The sequence below is a fragment of the Cannabis sativa genome, chromosome 9 (genome assembly GCF_029168945.1).
Source record: "Cannabis sativa cultivar Pink pepper isolate KNU-18-1 chromosome 9, ASM2916894v1, whole genome shotgun sequence".
Classification (NCBI taxonomy): Eukaryota; Viridiplantae; Streptophyta; class Magnoliopsida; order Rosales; family Cannabaceae; genus Cannabis; species Cannabis sativa.
This window is the reverse complement of record NC_083609.1, coordinates 30,792,729-30,810,999: the sequence shown is the minus strand read 5'-3', so window position 1 is coordinate 30,810,999 and position 18,271 is coordinate 30,792,729. Positions and strand designations below refer to the sequence as shown.

Here is an 18,271-nt window from a genome sequence, read left to right as displayed (position 1 = left end):
GTTTGCAGATCAAGACTAATTGGGCTGAAGATTTTGAGAAGGACGATTTCATAACTCAGCTCAAGAAAAATGGGCAAAGTTTTGAGGAAAATAGCAAATTAGTGTTGATCTGAAGTTGCACTATGCAGAACCTATGGTGAAAGAGGTTAAGAGAGTTGCTCAATTGGACCTGGAAGATGTGAAAGAACAAGCTTAGAATCGGAATACAATATTGATTTGTATGTTCCTAGGGGCAAAACCCCTCATGTGTAGTTTTTGAAGGGTTTGTCAAGAGAATTTGGGGTCATTTAGGGATCGACCGTGTGGTTCATATGCATATGGGGTTGAAAATAGTAAAATTTAACGATGAAGCTACAAGGGACCTGGTTTGACGCAAGATATTGATGCTATAATGTTAGTCAAATTTGTCCCTTTGTGGATTTGATTACCTAATTTAGGCTTACAATATTAGGGACAATTTTTTGAGTGCTATTGTGAGTACAATTGGAAAGCTTATAATGGTTGATAAATTCACCAAAGAGAGGTCTATGATTAGATATGCTCGAGTTTTAGTGGAAATGAAAATTTCGGATGATCCTCCTTTCATAATCTATTTTGAGAACGAGAGGGGCAAATTCAAGATCAAATTGTTGAATATGAGTGGCTCCTGATCAAATGTGGTAACGCTTGTGGTTATGGTCACAATATGGCGCAATGTAGGAAAAATGGAATTAAGGGATGAGTGAAAAAAGCTCAGACTAACAAGGCCAATCCTAACTGATTTGCAAAAAACTGTAAGAACAAATGAAGGGGCTAAAGTGAGTAATTCAAAGAAGGATGAGAAAATTGATGTTGCAGTGACCTCTGCTGGTGAAGCTATGCATCAATTGTTGGAAATATTTTACCAGGATCTAGATTTACTACCATGTATATTGGATTATAATTCTATAATCTAACACCCTAAATATGAATTTCTTAAAAATAATGAATGAAACACATAAAGGTATAGAAAACTTTAAATTGATGGCAGCGAAATAATATGATTCTTTCTGTCCAGATCTTTAACCCTTGATCCTTTCTGTTGCAGAGTATGATTAAGATCTAACCTGAATTATCTTTCAAGTAATAAAAAGACTACACAATATTTCCACTATCTTGAGTATTGCTTTGAAATATGTGAGCAATCACTCAAAGTTCAAAAATTACGAGAAGAAAAGGAGAATTCGAATTATGAAGAGCTCTGATTGATTTTTTTTTTTCTTTTTCTAATAGAGTCAATCATGTTATGAAAATAAAAATTATCATATTCTATTTATATAGTAACTTTAAGGTTAGGTTTAGAATTTAAATAGAATAAACCTTATGGCCGAAATACTATGTGGGCTCATAGGTTTTAATTTTGCCATTTAATAAAATTTTATCTTTCTTTTCAAAATTACAATTTTTCATTCTAACTTTATAAATGTCAATTTTGTCTTTTTGATAATTATAATTAATTATCAAATAAAATTACTATTTAGCATATTCATTAATTAGACCATTAATTAAGAAATAAATCCTAAAATCTCTTTTCTTATCAAAATTGCACTTGCTTAGTGAAACTCATAAATAAGACATAATCTTACTCAGAATTCTAATTGATTAATAAAATCAATTAATTGAGTCTACAAGATAATATTATCTCAAGTAGTGTAAGGACAATGGGCATATATAATCAAGCTCCAACAAGTAGTATTAGAATTTACTAAGTAAATTCTCTATTTTTATTAATTTCTCCTGCTTCCACTATAAATTCAAAATTGCACAGTTGATTCAATAGATAGTTCTATACCAAGTATAGATACGCTATAAATTATTCATTATTTTAATCTAAATAATCAATGATCCTTTATGGATGATGAGTAGGGAGAAATTTATTGTTTTACTCTTTAATGTATTTTATCCTTAAAACACTTAGTACTTGTAAATGATATTCCACTAAATTAATATAATTACTAAAATGAGTACTCCACCATTTAAACTCATTTAGCTAACCTCTAAGGAAAGTATCGTTTCACTTTTATGTGATTAAAAAAGTTATAGATTTTATATCTATGATTAGTGCTCCCACTAAATTGCACTACTATAATTCTCAAGATGTAAGTGTTGTGCCAATCTACTTAGTTAGCTTTAACAAACAGGTGAAAGAACACATGTAATATACTTATGGCATGTTTACTAAAGCATAATCGTTATCAGAATAAACTAATGGAAGAAATGAAAGGGAATAAAATGTTATAGAACAGAATCATTATTTTAACATGTTGTTTACCTCTACATAGCTCACAGACAATCTAAGCTTGTTTTGCTTGCAGAGCTATCAGTTTTGTTAGGGCCTCTACCTGGGCTGTCAATTTAGTGATGGCATCTACTTCATGCATACCAGCCACCTTTTTAGATTGACTACTTTCAGTTGGCCACTACTGATTATTCAGGGCCATCTCCTCTAGCAAATCATAAGCCTCATTTGCATTCTTCCTCATAACTGTTCCACCGGCTGCAGCATCTATGAGTGTTCTGGTGTTACCAACCAGCCCGTTGTAAAAATTGTAAACCAGCATCCACTTCTTAATTCCGTGATGAGGACACTTTCTGATAAGATCTTTGAACCTCTCCCAGGACTCATGGAGAGACTCATTATCTAGCTGACAGAAGTTATTAATCTCTCCTCGCAGCTTAGCAGACTTTGCTGGAGGAAAGAACTTGGACAAAAACTATGTTGCCAAGTCGGTCCATGTTGCTATAGAATTTGGTGGCAAGGGGATTAACTAACTCTTGGCTCGCTCTCTCAGCGAAAATGGAAAAAGTCTCAAACGAATGGCATCATCACTAACTCCATTGACTTTGAAAGTCTGACATAACTCCATGATGTTTGATAGGTGCAAATTGGGGTCTTCTCAAGGGAGTCCACCAAACTGGACTGAAGACTGCACCATTTGTAGTATTCCAGTCTTAATCTCGAAGTTGTTGGCATCTACGGCGGGCGGCATGAGGCATGATTGAACCCCCGTAAGCGTTGGGAGAATGTAATCTCTCAGACTACGACCATTTGCTTGATCTTCAACGGCACCTCCATTATTACCGTTGTTACCTCCATTATTAGCAGCATTAGCATTCTCAGCCATAATTTCTAGTGTTTCAATAGTTGCTGAAACTCTTTCTTGCCTCTTGTTCCTTCTGTTTTTCCTACAAGTTTTCTCGATTTCAGGATCAACTGGCACTATGACTACTTGTCCTTGACGGCGCATACACCTAAAATTCCTGAAATAGACAAAGACAATATTGAAAGAAACAGACTAGCAATTAGCAAGAAAAAAATAAACCAAAGTAGAATTTAATATAATCTTATGTAATATCAATCTTTAAACATTTCCTCAGCAACGGCGCCGAAAACTTGTTACAAATTTTGTAAATAGTACGCAAGTGCACGTAATTAAGTAGTAAGCTCACACAGGTGAGGTCGAACCACAGGAAATTGGATTGAGTACCACTTGATTAAATCTATGTTTCTATTTGGCAAATCAATATTTCTCGAGTTCAATAATTGAATAAAAATTCAAGAAGCTTAAAGAGACAATAAAAATTAATCAAGATGAGAAGATAGGGAAGAGAATTATGTTGATAGGTTTACCCAATTGTTAATGCCTAATTACTATTCTAGTTCTTGTTGTGAATGACAGATTATTCAAATTAACCTAGCTCTTTTCAGATCTTCTAGGTTCTAAATCTCATGCTCTCTAATTAATCTCTTAATTAGAATCACATAAAATCTGCATTAAACAATAATCTAAATCGTCACATAAGTCATGCAAATACCTTCGTTTTACATAAACCTAGATTATCCAAATTTTAGCATTCTCAATTCTCACTTTTCAGATTTCGAATTGAGATCATAGACATGCAAAAGGTGATCAAGCTTAAACATGGAAATAACACAAATAAGGATAATTTCACAATCAAAATGAACAGGAATGGCAATTAACATTAACTAGGCAAACTTTAACAAACATTCATCATCTTCCCTAAATGGAAGATTAGCTTATGTTCAAATCCATAACCATTCCAAAAACAGAATTTAACATAAAGAAATTAAAAAAGGAAGGAAGAAAGAAACTGTTGGTGGAATGAATCTGGATCTCCACTTTGCTCCTCCAACCGCTCTTGACTGCGTTTTAGGTCTCCAAATCGCTTCCCTTCATTTCCAATCGCACTTTTCTTTTTATTTCTCATTTTCAGGATTCAAAAGACAAAATTGCCCTCACTTGTACGGGCTCTCGTCGCGCCATAGCTTCCCTCGCCGCGGCGAGTGATGACGTGGCCACGGCGGTGGAACGTCTCGTTGCGGCTACTGATTCAACCCAAAACCGTCTCTCTACCCAGACTATTTAGCCGCGACCACAAGTAGGGTCGCTGCGGCCAAAAGTGCACCGAACATAAATTTTGCGTTTTTCTTGTCTCCACTTGTCTTTTGCTGCACTTTTGTGGCCCGGAGCTTCCTTAGCTTCGAGAAACCTGAAAACATCAAAAACAAGCGTAATTCTGTCCTAAAACATCGAAAAGCGAACATAATTATGACCTGAACATAGGCTAAAAATTGCCTAACACAAACCGGCTAGCCGGTTTTACCAGATCTATAAAATCGACTAGCCGGTTTTGGCAGGGTCCCCAAATGCTTCATTTTCTCGATTTTCGTCCATTTTAGTGTCGTGGTTGGGTTTTTCCCTATTTCCAGAGTTTGAGTAACCTCTAGGGAGTATAACAGAACCTAAGGTTGTGGGTTCGGGTTTCCTGGGATTAGGGTTTTGATCATGTAACTTACCCGGTTTCATAATGTGATTAGGGCATCCATCTAGCACGAGACTTTCCGTTCAGGTCGGCCAGCACACTTGAATCCGGAAAGAAGGTAAGAACTGTATATAATGTGTGATATCAATATCTGAGTGTATGTATATGTTATGTGTATATGCATGCTTAAAATGTTAGTTGCACTACCAACATTTGTACAGTTATGGTATAGAGTGCATTGGCATAGTGAATATTATTTGAGAGTACATTACAGTGATACCAGCACAAGTACGGGAAAGTACTGAGTGTGTGTGGTATATCACTCAGTGGTACTCAGGGTTTGAAACAAACCCTACCAACACTTGTACAGTGAGGTACGTAGTGTATGTGGTATAGTGGCTATACCCTAGTATGGAACGTTCTTACTCATCTGTAGAGCCTTGTAGATAGGTGTGTGGGCGCCTAAATACAAGTCGGAAATTATATGATATGTTATATGTTTTTCTTACTGAGTCTGTCGACTCACAGTTCTGCTTCCATGTGTAGGTAAAGGAAAGGCGAAAGCTGAACAGGAGTGAACCTGAGGTGGGATGAGGTTGTACATGTCGAAGTAGCGGGACTTGGAGTGTTCGGTCTCGGGACATCTGGGATTGTATTTTGTAGTCGCTGTGCGACCTGGATAATATATATTTGGAGTATTATGTTTTAAAAGTTTGAGAGCGGGATCCCGAAACTTGTAAATAGTTTTGTATATTATGAAGTTTATTAATTAATATAAAATTTTAAATTTGACACGTTTTTCAATAAAAAAATTTATTAGCAAAGACAGCACTGTAGCGTGCCTTAGCATTAGGGCGTTACACTTACTTTTTAAGGTCAAACAACATCAAATCCGCACAAGTGCGGATTTTAGATTTTTCAATCCAATCCAATCTGCGCAAGTGCAGATATCCGTATTTTGCAAATTAGATTGGATTAGATCATGCAGATTGGATTGGATCGGATACTTAGTGAACACCCCTATTTTTTATTTCTTATTTTTCTCCCTCACTAATGTATATTTTATTTATTTGCAATTAAAAAAATTTCTCTTCGAAGGAGTCAATTTTCATGAGCACAAGCTCCTCACCTTCATGTTGCTTAGACAATCTCCTACCGCCCAGAGTTGTTCGTTACTAGGTTTTTGTTTCTTTTATAAAGAGTGATTTTGGAGTTGTTATGAAATCTATCCATTCTTTTTTCCTGAGAATGTCTCTGAGTAGAACTGTTGTAAGATCTTTAGGTTCTTGTTATCGGTCTTTCGGAATGTATGTCTTCAACATATAATGCGAAATGATAATAAGTATGATATGCACTACAAATGGAAAACAAGATTTCTTAGTTGGAAGATATTTTTCCTTATTTAATAACTAATGTATTATTTGACTCTCAACAATAAAATTAGTTATTATATTAAAAAAAATACAAAATACAAAACTATTTTTTCTGATAAACATGGCAGATGAAAACCGGTACCTTTCTTCTTTATTTGCTGGAAAATTAAAAGCTATACAATATCAATACCAATGTACAAAAGAGGATTTCAACCCCCTCCCCTAAAAGGTATTTGTAAAAGAAAAAAAAAAGAGATAAATGGTTTCATGCCTCGGGAGATTTTTCTGAAGATTTATTCTCCATTCTAACAATACAAAAGATGGAATTAAGTTAAAAAGCAGGGTCTCTAAAACTAGTCGCGTGACTTTTTAATTTCTTACGACGAGACCGCGGAAACAAAAGTTGTTGAATCTGCTTTTCTGCTGCAACTTCAGAAGTGGCCTGTAGTTGTTTGTTCATTCACACAAATCTATTAACACTTTGTTCCTATCTAAAATGGGCATATGTTTTATGCTTAGGAAACAGTACAGGAACTCTGAGAAACAAATTGCAAAGCTCCTCTAAAGACTACTGGAAAGTACTTACCCGAACTTTGAAGGGAAAACGATGAGTCTGTACTTCCCGCCCAATAGAAACTCTAACATCCATTCCAAGACTGTCAACGCCAATCAAACCAGCTCCCTACAAGATTAGATTGCTTGTTCAGTATCAAAAGTGTTACGCTAAGTAGTCGATGTTGACCAATTTTTTCAGTTCATTTACAGAAACCTAATAGAGAAGAAAAAGTTCTTTCCAAAGTTGTCTAATTGAAATATTCTAAGGATACAGATGGGGCATTTTTTGAGCTTTCTTTACATTTAACTGTTTCCAATTTTCTTCCTCCATTGTCTCTTTGATTTCCTAAGATGTTCAGTCAAGTTTGTGAATGATTTACTTCAGATACATGCAAATTGTAGTTCAAGACTAACTTATCAAAATGCAGCACAATTCTAAGGTTAGCACATATTGCATGTTTAATTCATGAACACATCACACATGTTCCCATTTTTGTAGCTTATATATTTAGAACTTGTTCAAGCTATAAGAGGCCTAAATCAACATTAATTATTTCATCCACTACAATCCTACTTTTACTACAAGTGTGAATCCATTTTATTCTTTAAAAGGAAATGACCAAACCAAACCATATAAAACAACTTCTGGATGAAATTATACTTCTTCAACAGATCCATCTTGAAAAGTTTGAGGGCATAGATCAAATAATCCAAGTCTGGCAGTTTAGGTCCTCTACTAAGAGTATAAACACCATCATTATTTTGAACTCTACTCGTCTTGCTTCTCAATAATCCTATGATATAAAAATCTAGCTTTGCTTTGCTAAATATCTCAGATTTTAACACAAACAGCCGCAAACCTTAATTAAAGTATAGGGAAATAGGCTGGCAGCTGAGTGGTCAACTTTATCACATATACAGTAATAAGGTCAAAACAAAAAGATAACAGGAAAACCTGTAGCGTATAAATGACCTGTATGAAAATCAAGCATAATAAAACAACTGGCAGTGCACCTCTATCATACAAGAACGACCAGCACAGTGTTTTACCTCAACCAGTAGACCTTTCTTTTTGCAAAGCGCTTTAAGAGCAACATCACACCTAATGCCTCTTTCAATGAAGCGCTCTACAATTGCTGAAGTAGAATGCACAAGAAAATCAGGCTCTGCATCTTGAAAGTCTTGCAAACTAATTGCAGACTGCAATATGCAAAACAAAAATGATGAGCTTTAGTCCAACATTTTCAAGGGAATTGAAATTTATATAACTAAAACCTTGCATTTTGTACATCTATTTTGACCAATTTATTACCACCATTTTCAAATTTCAACATATATATATTCAAAGTTAAGAGTCTAATTTAAAAATAAATTAAAATGATAAGGTATTTAAAATCCATCTTAAAAAACTGTACACATTCCTCCCCTCTATTTCCTCCAATATTGACTTGTTCCTCTTTCTGTTTCTGGAACTGAGACCTAAAACAGCTACTTGGTAATAATCTATCAGTAAACCATTCATTAAAATAAAAATGGTAACACACATACAAAATAAAAAATCCTACTTCCATTGCCACCTCTAGGTCCCTCAACATAATCATCATCATAGGCCACAAAATTCTGGAGTCCCTAATTCTCAATTCGTGACTGAAAGTAGACAGTGGGAATGAGAAAAAACTCAGAAAGAGGAGAGGAAAATACTGTTCGAATTGAAAATAGTTTTGTTCATAGGCCTAAGCTGGTGGTTGGTAGTTGGACATGAAGACAAAATAAGTTGAAAGAGAAAGAGATCAATGAGAGGGAAAGCATATATTGGATTTAGATTCAATTATTTAAAATATATATTTATATGAGTTAAAATTCTACAAATGGTATTTTGGTAACTAATTGTTAAAATTGATATTTGAGTATGAATTTCATAAAATAAAGGTTAATGTTTTTTTTTTCTAAAGCAATAAAGGTTAATGTTGATTTCATTTAAAATACATGATTATACTGAACAAAATGTCAAAATGCAAGGTATAATTATCCATCCTTTTTAAAAAATGAGAATAGTATACTATGAAAAATTAAAGTTACTAGGAATACATAATTGCAGTGCCTGAAGACAATGTGGGAATTATCTAATAAAAAAGTAACTGAAATGGTAAATTAATCATAATTCCCATTATAATAATTACGTCTAAAGAATTCTATTTTCTTTCCAGGCTACTTGAATAAAGCGATTGAAAAAATGTTCTATAAAAGGTAAAATATACATGCCTGAAAGCCGTATACAGAGAAAAGCTCTATTCTCAATATCTCCAACCTGTATAGGGTTGATCCATTGTTGCTTCGATCACCTTTTGAGTCCAAACTTAAAATTTCACCATCTAGCCATCACAATAACAAACCTCTCAGTATCTTGTGAGTGAAATCCACTTTTTCATTTCATTATTACTTTAAGTATCACACTCTACAATACCTGACCAATCAGATAAGTATTCATCACCGTCTACGTGGCGAAATAATCTTCTTATATATGATTCTTCATCTGCAAAAGTTGGTCTGAGACATCCCAATATAGAAACACCATTTGATGGATGATCCATTTCCCTATCATATTCCATATTAACAACCTAGAAGAAAATACATTGAAAGTAAATAATTTCAATGAGCATACAATGAATAAATTGTGGAATTACTAAGAAGATAACAAGTAATAATATCATTAAATAATTAAAACATGAAACAACGGTAACCTTTAAAGTAGAAAATAAACATTCTACACAATATATTTTTAAAATTTTTATTAGATTAAAATGTCATCGTTGTTGGAACAGACGCACATAGAAAAGTGAGCCAGAGTAAATTTCAATGTACAAGGAAAAGTCTAGAAGATATCAGGAAAACAAAAATATATGTACCTCGATACATACACACACGCACACAAGTAAAGTTTAGAAATGAGATTAAACTACCTGAGACACTAAAAGAACCTTCTTTGATAAATGTACCACTGAATTTAAATGTAGTCTTGTAACTATAGAGAAATTCATGCAATAAGTGCTTCAGAACAAAACTTAAAATTGTTTTAAATTTTAGATGAATGGTTGTGTTAACACTGCAGCTACATTAGCAAGCAACAAAATCTTACCTAAATCTCCACATCATGAATTTATGTAATACTTAAGAAATGTTTTGCATACTTTTGTCAAGCACTTGGCAAAGTAAATAGGATGAATTGGACTAGAAGCATGTGGAGCCTCCCAATCTACTGGAACTTCAGAAACTTCCGAATCTACCACCTATAACCAAAAGAAAATTTCCACCTTGAAAACTAAAATACAGAAGTGAAAATTTGCAACTGTTTTTGCTAAAAATGGTCAAGCTTCAAGATATAGGTATATGTGAATAGATAAGACTGTAAATGGCATAGGACTATATAATAGTAATTGAATACATCTGAAGGACTATATATTGATTCTAAAAGTCAAGAGTACTTCATGTGTCACCTCAAAATAGTCATCATCAAAGAGCAGTTCATCAATATCACTGTCGAAAATGTTGTATTCACCAATTATCCTTTTGTTCTCGTATATTGGCATATCCATCCCAATCAAAGCATTCTGGAGGATAAATGTTCAGTTTAAATATACATAAGAAGAAATTCAACTAGTTATAGAGAAGTAAAACAAAACAAAAACAGAACTAAAAATAAAGACACTCCCGGACTATGTTAAATTGAGTTTCAATAGATTTGGATCACGAAACGTTGAAAATGGAAGGCCCAAAGATCACGCCAACAGAATAAAAAAAAAACCAATTCTGCTTTATTATGATACAACTGAAATCAGCTTCTCTATCTTAACAGTTAGATAATATGGACATAATTTCAATCTTCAGTAAGATAGTTTATTTGCCACAAAAGTCATTTACAAATTTCCATTCAAGTAAAAAATGAAGAACTGATAATTAAAAAATAGCTCAACCTTACCACGGGGTTACTAGCTGCAGGGTCTTCCAAGATGTTTGCATCATCAAATATTTCAAAATAGATGTCTACAAATAAAGAAAAAAAAGAAAATAATTTGAATCATAATGCACATCAAAATGCATAGAAACACTATACTAATGCACATTGATGTTGTGCTAGACCTCCATAATCATCAACAACATATTGAAACTCGGCCCATGATATTTGTTCATGTGGTTCTGAATGTACTGTCCCAGGAAATATCAGCAAAGCACTGCCGTTGGCCTGAAAGAAGAAAATCAAGAAAGAACAAAACAAAACATTTAACCATACACGATGAAACCCAAAGTATCTTATAAACTTCCCTAAGTAATGAACTGCAAAAACACAGTGAATGCAACATACCTCAACCGTTGTCCTCGCAGTTTCAGCAGAAGTGAGTTTAGTCTCCCAGACCTTATTGGACACTTTCAAGTCTTCGAGAGGATGATAACCACTATTAGTCATGTAATTCGAGGAATCCGGAACAGAATCTGAGTAATCAGCAGCAACTGAAACTTTGAAGAGGGAAAGATCGTGTCCAATAGACAACCATTGAAATGGGGTTGACCCCAAAAACGGATTCCTGCATCTAAGATTTTAACCAACATATGAAAATGAATCTTCGCCATTCAGAAAATAGGACTCAAATTCATTACGAAAGAAAGGTGAACATGGGAACTAAAGGTAAATGCAATGCTAAATAATGGTTATAATTTCTCTTTGAATCGCCATTAAAAAGAAAGAATAAGAAGGAAGATTTAGAATAAAACGATAGTGTTGTTAATTTTACAAACTAGAATACCAACCTTATGCTGCCGGAACACCCTGAAAGCGTTCGACCATCTAAAGGAGGTTTCTTGAATTTGCTTGAAATCCCACAAGAAGTATAACCATAAAACCCTTCTGCATAGCACGAATTCGAATGACAATGAGCTGAAAAATACAGTAACAATGAGAGTCACCCCACAAGAAACCAACTTAACAAATAAATAAAGCAATCAAATTGAGCTCAAAATCATTTCATTTCCTCTATTCTACAACCTCATCCAATGAATTAATGAATGAAGGAATCAATCAATCAATCAAATTCGAAAATCTATGAGAAAACCCCAAAAGAGTTATGATCCAGTGGATGTAAAAAGATGGCGTGAAAAGTTGGAAGGAAAAGTGGTGGCAAATAGTGAGTACCGAGGGAAAGTGAGGAAGGTGTGAGCGATGCGGCCATAGGCATGAGTTAGAGAAAGGAGAGTAGAAGGGTGAGTTTGAGTTGAGAGTTGTCGTTTATGTTGGATGGAGCGTGGCGTGATGTGAGATCTGATTAAGCCATTAAAGAGAGATGTTATGTTGTCAGAGAGAACAGCGGAAAGTAACACAGATATAGTCAGAGGAGAGGGGTTACGATGTCGCAGATATAATCCACATCCACATAGATTTTGTTTTGTTTTCCTCACCTTCACCTTCAAATAAATATATAATAATATATATAATATTATTATATAATCATATCACTCCCTACTACTATTACTTCCCCTGTTAATCCAATTGTTTTTATTTTATTTTTTTTAAATTATCCAATATATTATTTTTTTAATTTTTTTTTAAATTTTTAGTTTGGATTTTCTAAGGTGGTTGCAGTGCTAGTTGTAATAGGAGTTTTTATACGATTTTTTGTTGCAATTTAAGTTGGAGCTAGGGATGCACACAGAGTAGGGAATTAGCGGGGAGTGCTCTCCCCGTCCCCATCAGCGTTAAGGATTTTAATCCCCATCCCCGTCTCATCCCCACTTATTCCCCATCAGGGATGGGGCGGGGACGAGGCGGGAAATTTCCTATTGTAAAAATAAAATTTATTTTAAAAAATTAAATGTATAAAATTATTAAATTACAGAAAAGATAAAATATTACATATTATTTACTATTCAATATAGTAATTATTATATAAAAATACAACTTCAAAAATTGTAAAAATGATATTAATATACTAAAAAAAATACAAACGTATTTATAAAATATAAAATATTAATAAAAAATAAGCAATAAATTAAACGGGTCCCCGTCGGGGTGGGGAATATCATCCCCGTCCTGTTCCCCATTTAAACAGGGAATTCCCGCCCCATTAGGGGCGGGTCCGCGGGGCACCATCCCCATGGGGAAAATGTGCATCCCTAGTTGGAGCGCTAGTTGCAATAGGGGTTTATATATAGAATTTCGTAAAAATGCAAAGAAAATTGTTTTGAAGTGTAAAAATAAAAAAGCTTTTTTTTTTCAAATTTAACTTCCATTGAAAAACTTATAGAACTATTAGTTATAAAAAATTTGAATCATTCCAAAGTAATTTACTTGAGCCGTTTACTTTGTCTACATTCATTTGAAAAGAACAACATTAGTAAGCAAAGATGATGATCGTTTTCTTTTTGAAGGTATTATGTTTATCTCTAACGGTTGTTAATTATTTGGAAGTCGAAGTATATTTAATTGAAGATAAAGTACATTCAACCTTTCAAAAAAAAAGAAAAAAAGATAAAGTACATTCAACTTTAATATAAAAGAACCGTAAAATTAAGATTAAATTTAGAATGTAATAAAGAGAAAAAAATAAATGAAGAATTGAAGTTAGAAAAATTGTGTATCATTTCATTGGAGATTAGAGATGAAACTTATTTATACAAAGAATTTACTTAGGAGATTAAGTTGTTGTACGCGTTTTCTTCCGAGTAACATTTAGCCTTTTTAGAAAATTCCAAAGGATGCTAGACCCAATTTTCGATCCAAAAGAAGTGTAAAGATAATAGTATTTATCAAGTATCAAAATACCCAGATCTTGTATCTGGGAAAGTCCCCCGATCCAAACATGCCATGGTCCTCTGGTCTATCATAGATGTTCGGAAGCTGGCTAGAAACCCCTTAGGGGATCCCAACTTACATAGATACCTTCTACAAGGCTATCCAGGAATGGAACCCGAAGGGGCATTTGACAATGTCTACCATTTCGGACAATATCTACATGTCACACTACTGACACAATTCCAAGAAATCTATGTCCCCTCTACCAACACGCCAAAAGGCCACGACAAATGGATACAATCCCCTTTGGGATTGTCACATCCACTACTCTAACATAACCTTTCCCCATGCTCCAAACGACGGCTCATGCACGTCTGTCACTATCAACAGTACAATGAATAGCAACAACTATAACTTACAAGAATTAGGCTTCACCTACTAGGCCCAATACGCCTACACTTAACTTAAGCATTTACCTTGTATCTTCCCCATTAGTGGGCCATTTTCTATTCACAAACCTTAGTTGAGCCTAGATCCGTTCGACCCACAGTGCATGACTGTCTATAAATAGGATCTTGCAATCATCATGAAAGGGGTTCAAATATTCATAATTTTTTATGAGTATTCTTAAGATGAAAGTTGTAAGAACGCCATTGTCAGAAAGCTCAATACTATTGACTCGTGGACTAAGTCTCATTAATGTCCCAACTATATAAAAATCTCTTGTGTATTTCATTTTAATCTTTCTTTAAGATCTAAATATCTTCTTTAAATCGATTTTTAAAAATCTCAGTAAATATTTTGGTACATTCATTGGGAGCTGAAGAAAGTTATTGTCATTTACAACAATGGTAGCCACTAGAAACCAAGCTACAAGGCCACCTGGCCAAGTAGCAAGAAGCAATGGTGAAAAAAACCCAAAACCCCCTTCCTCAGACCAATGTCCAAGCAGCCAAAGGAAGAGAGGAAGCCTTTGTTGTAGGTGGTGGTCACCTTGATAACCTCAACCAACCAGAAGAACCCCTTGAGGAAAATAATAAAGAAAACCCCAACGATGAAGATAACCATGACGGGTACTATGAGGACGGACGGGGAGGTGGTTATGACGTGGAGGAGGAAGACACGGTTGATCCAAACGACCAAGATGATCAAGAAAATATGGAGGAGGACCTTCCAAAAGATCCTGAAGTAATGCAACTAAGACAGAAAGTCTTAGACCAAGAAGCGAAGATGGTTGAACAAAAAGAGGCCACACCAAATGCAAGAGAGATTGATCCAGCTTCAAGCCCTCATTGCATCAAGAGGTCTTAATCTGGAGGCCCCATTGGCGTCAATCAAACCCCAGCCGTTGGAGTCTAAACTTAAACCAACATGAGACCCCCTTTAGGAAAATTTAATCATCTTGGAGTTGTACCCTCACAACCTGCAAGTGACAAAGGGAAAGTCATAGCTAGCAATCCCTAAAAGATGGAAAATCTGACAAGGCCAAATCTTTCAAGTCCTCCAATTCCCATAACCAGGGTGTATCTTACTATCCTTCGCAATAAAAAGTGGGTAGACCAAGCTCCAAGGTAGGGTCACCCAACCAATCCACAAGGGTGGATCCTTCAGGGCAATAGGATTCAAGATCAGGCTTCAAGACCTAAAGCCCAGGGAAGGAAACACCACCCGAGCGCTTCTATGAACAAGGTAGACAAATATGAAGAACTCAGTTTCAAGGATAGTGCCTCAACCGTTGACCTCTAGGAAAACTTGAACGCGTGTAGAGGAAAGGTATGTCGTGAGAGAATACAATCTCATGGAGGCAACGTGAGAAGCAACATCAATGACCAAATTTGGGGTCGTGATGTTGGTGATGACAAAACTCAACAGCTAAAGAAACAAATAGCCACATTACATAAGGTCATGGATCGCTTGGTTCATAAGCAAAATGGAGTCGGGTCTAACTTAGAAGGTGAAGATTCAAAGCAATGTGTTAGACATATATTGGATGTATTCCTACCAGAGTGTTTTAGGTTACCTTTCGTAGTCAACTATGAAGGAAAGACGGATCTGAGGGATCATTTCTCTCAGTTCAATTGGCTAATAAAAGTGGAAAATGCAAATGATGATGGAAAGTTCTTATGTTTTCACTTACCTTATCCAAATTCGTTGAAAAGTGGTGGAAACGACTGAAGCCTAGATCAGTAGAAAATTGGCAACAACTTTAGTCCATGTTCAAAAAATAGTTCATGGCCAGAAGAGACTTTGATACGGAAGTCAACTCACTGACGAACATTAAGCAGGAACCAAATGAAACCCGTAACACTTATATGTTAGTTTTTTTATTCAAATAGGGTGTTTAGTAGAAGAGTGGTGGGGATGAGAATACTATAAAATATTTATATAAATTGTTTTTATATATTTTTAATGAATTCAGCCACGTTCTAGCAACCATAACTAGAACGAGATCTTGTTTATGATAACTGTTATCCACATTTTTAGCATTGGACACATGGACTCCAAATCAACATCAAGACCCATTAGTGGGACCTTCAGTTAAGGTAAAGTGGGCCAAGGCCATTGGGATGTTACCTTCTAGGAACACACCATGATTCTGCATTTGCAAAACCTTCTGCCCTTTGCAAATTGTGCCTGAAAGACATGTCTTGTACCACGAGACCGGAGAGGAAAGACAGACGTTCTCGAAAGACCCTTCTGATTTTCCTTTATATTCATGCACACAAATAAGGAAATTTTAATTATTAGATCACAACAGAGTATCATATCAAGATTAAAGGGGAAACTTCCTATAATAAATATTGTGCAATTAATTCAGATTAATTGTCTACGATTAGTGTACGCAGTGTTGACCAGATCAGTCCAATTCTGATTCGCCTAGTAAGCAAATCATCTTATCCATGGGCTGGACTGTTGGAAATATTTTACCAGGATCTAGATTTACTAACAAGTATGTTTCATTAACATCTTAATATGAATTCTAAAACAATGAAATAAACACATAAGAGTTTAAGAAAACCTTACATTGGGTGCAGCGGAATATAATGACTCCTTCCGTTCAGATATCTAGCCCTTGATTCCTTTCTGTAGTAGAGCTTTATCAATATTTGAACCTGGATCTCTTTCTCTCCTTCCTTTGATGCTGAATCTCCTTCTTGTTGGTTGATTTTCCACAGTCTTACACACTATGATTGAGATACCACTTGATGTGTGTGGGCACTCACTCATTCACTCAAGAATTTCGAAATTTAGAGAAGAAAAGAGAAGAAGAGGTTTCGGCTATAGAGAATAGAAAGAGGCTCAGTTTTCATCTGACAAAGTTCAAGTGTGAATGAGAGCCATCACTATCTATTTATAGGTAACCACCTAGGTTTAGGTTAGAATTATTTGGCATTTAAATAATGAAAAAATAAATGATAAAAGCCTATAAGTGTGGCCGGCCATGGGCCTTGGATAATGGGCCTCACTTATGAAATTTTGTTGTTTTATCATTTCTACATCTCATTTTCTCAAAAACGCCAATTTTCAAATTCAACCATTTAAATGTCAATTCTAATTATTTAATAACTAAAAATTAATTATTAAATAATATTGTCATTTAATATATTTATTAATTAGACATATAAAGTCTCTTAATTAATAAACAAACCTAGAATCTCTTTTCTTTACAATTTCGCCCTTGCTTAGTGAAAATTCATAAAGTAGACATAGTCTAACTTTAGAATTATAATTGATTAATTAAAATCAATTAACTGAGTCTCACAAGCAGTATGGTCTCAACTAGTATGGGGACCATGGGTCTATATATCCGAGCTTCCAATAAGCAGATCAAGAATTTATATCTTAAATTCACTGACTTATTAATTCTTCGTTGAATCCACGCATAGAACTTAGAATTGCACTCTCAGTACATAGAACGCTCTATATGTTCCACGATATAGACACGTCATTAGTTATCTATTGTTATAATCCTAATGTGATCAATGATCCTTTATATACATGATTTACACTGTAAAGGGATTAAATTACCGTAACACCCTACAATGTATTTTATCCTTAAAACACTTAACCCTGTATAAATGATATTTCAGCTAAGTGAAATGAGATCTCCACCATTTATTTTCGTTTGGTTAAGCTCGAAGGAAATCATCCTTTACTTTCTATTCGCCAAATAGAAGCTATAGATTCCATATTTATGTTAGCGCTCCCACTCAATTGCACTACCGTATTCCCAAAATGTACGTATCACCCTGACCCAAAAGTAGGCTTAACTAACAAATCAAAGAACACGAATAACACTCTTGAGATTTAACCTAATCATATCAGGATTAAGATCATTTGATCTAGAATCAACAGGTGATATTGAATTGAATAGATATTACGGTAAGTTTTAATATATCTAATCAAAGTACAATATCGGTCCCTTCCGATGTATACTCCGTACATCCGATGCTGGTAAACTTTGCCAATGTCTTGGAAAGGACATAACACTTATCCAAGGTGTAAGAATACCTATCGCTGATTATCATGTCAGTCTAAATCTAGTGAACTGACAAATCAGGGAATAAACTTTCGAACATATAATTAAGATTATATTCCACTGTGTTGACAACACTATAATCATTAACAAATTGATATGTTCTGGACTTAAATAGAATTCATACATTATGTAAATAATCATGAAATAAATCATGTGAACCATGCAACATTAAATGTTATTTCTGATCTTTATCAATAAGTAAATCTGATTATATTGAAA

General features: G+C 34.6%; 2 protein-coding genes and 1 non-coding gene across 4 annotated transcripts; 2 read left to right on the top strand and 1 right to left on the bottom strand.

The window, feature by feature from the left end:
• The first annotated feature begins 2,589 nt into the window (after window positions 1-2,589).
• Window positions 2,590-2,696, top strand: LOC115724289 (small nucleolar RNA R71). Its single transcript, XR_004013087.1, has one exon. It is a non-coding gene; the product is annotated as a small nucleolar RNA R71 (small nucleolar RNA).
• A 3,607-nt stretch (window positions 2,697-6,303) lies between these two features.
• Window positions 6,304-12,184, bottom strand: LOC115722543 (uncharacterized protein At3g49140). Of its 2 annotated transcripts, none has more exons than XM_030651782.2 (12): window positions 11,917-12,184; window positions 11,535-11,661; window positions 11,092-11,317; window positions 10,869-10,971; window positions 10,708-10,772; window positions 10,226-10,339; window positions 9,920-10,018; window positions 9,196-9,349; window positions 8,994-9,103; window positions 7,782-7,931; window positions 6,763-6,858; window positions 6,304-6,618 (listed from the first exon to the last, which is right to left on the bottom strand). In XM_030651782.2, exons 1-12 carry the CDS (start codon window positions 11,957-11,959, stop codon window positions 6,508-6,510), a joined length of 1,398 nt encoding a protein of 465 aa, XP_030507642.2. In that variant the 5' UTR covers window positions 11,960-12,184; the 3' UTR covers window positions 6,304-6,507. The 2 variants fall into 2 exon arrangements, with proteins under 2 accessions (XP_030507642.2, XP_030507641.2); XM_030651781.2 differs by having other exon boundaries at window positions 11,535-11,631; window positions 11,917-12,183.
• A 2,231-nt stretch (window positions 12,185-14,415) lies between these two features.
• Window positions 14,416-14,823, top strand: LOC115723714 (histone deacetylase HDT2-like). Its single transcript, XM_030653192.2, has one exon. The coding sequence runs from the start codon at window positions 14,416-14,418 to the stop codon at window positions 14,821-14,823; it is 408 nt and encodes a 135-aa protein (XP_030509052.2).
• Window positions 14,824-18,271: the final 3,448 nt, after the last annotated feature.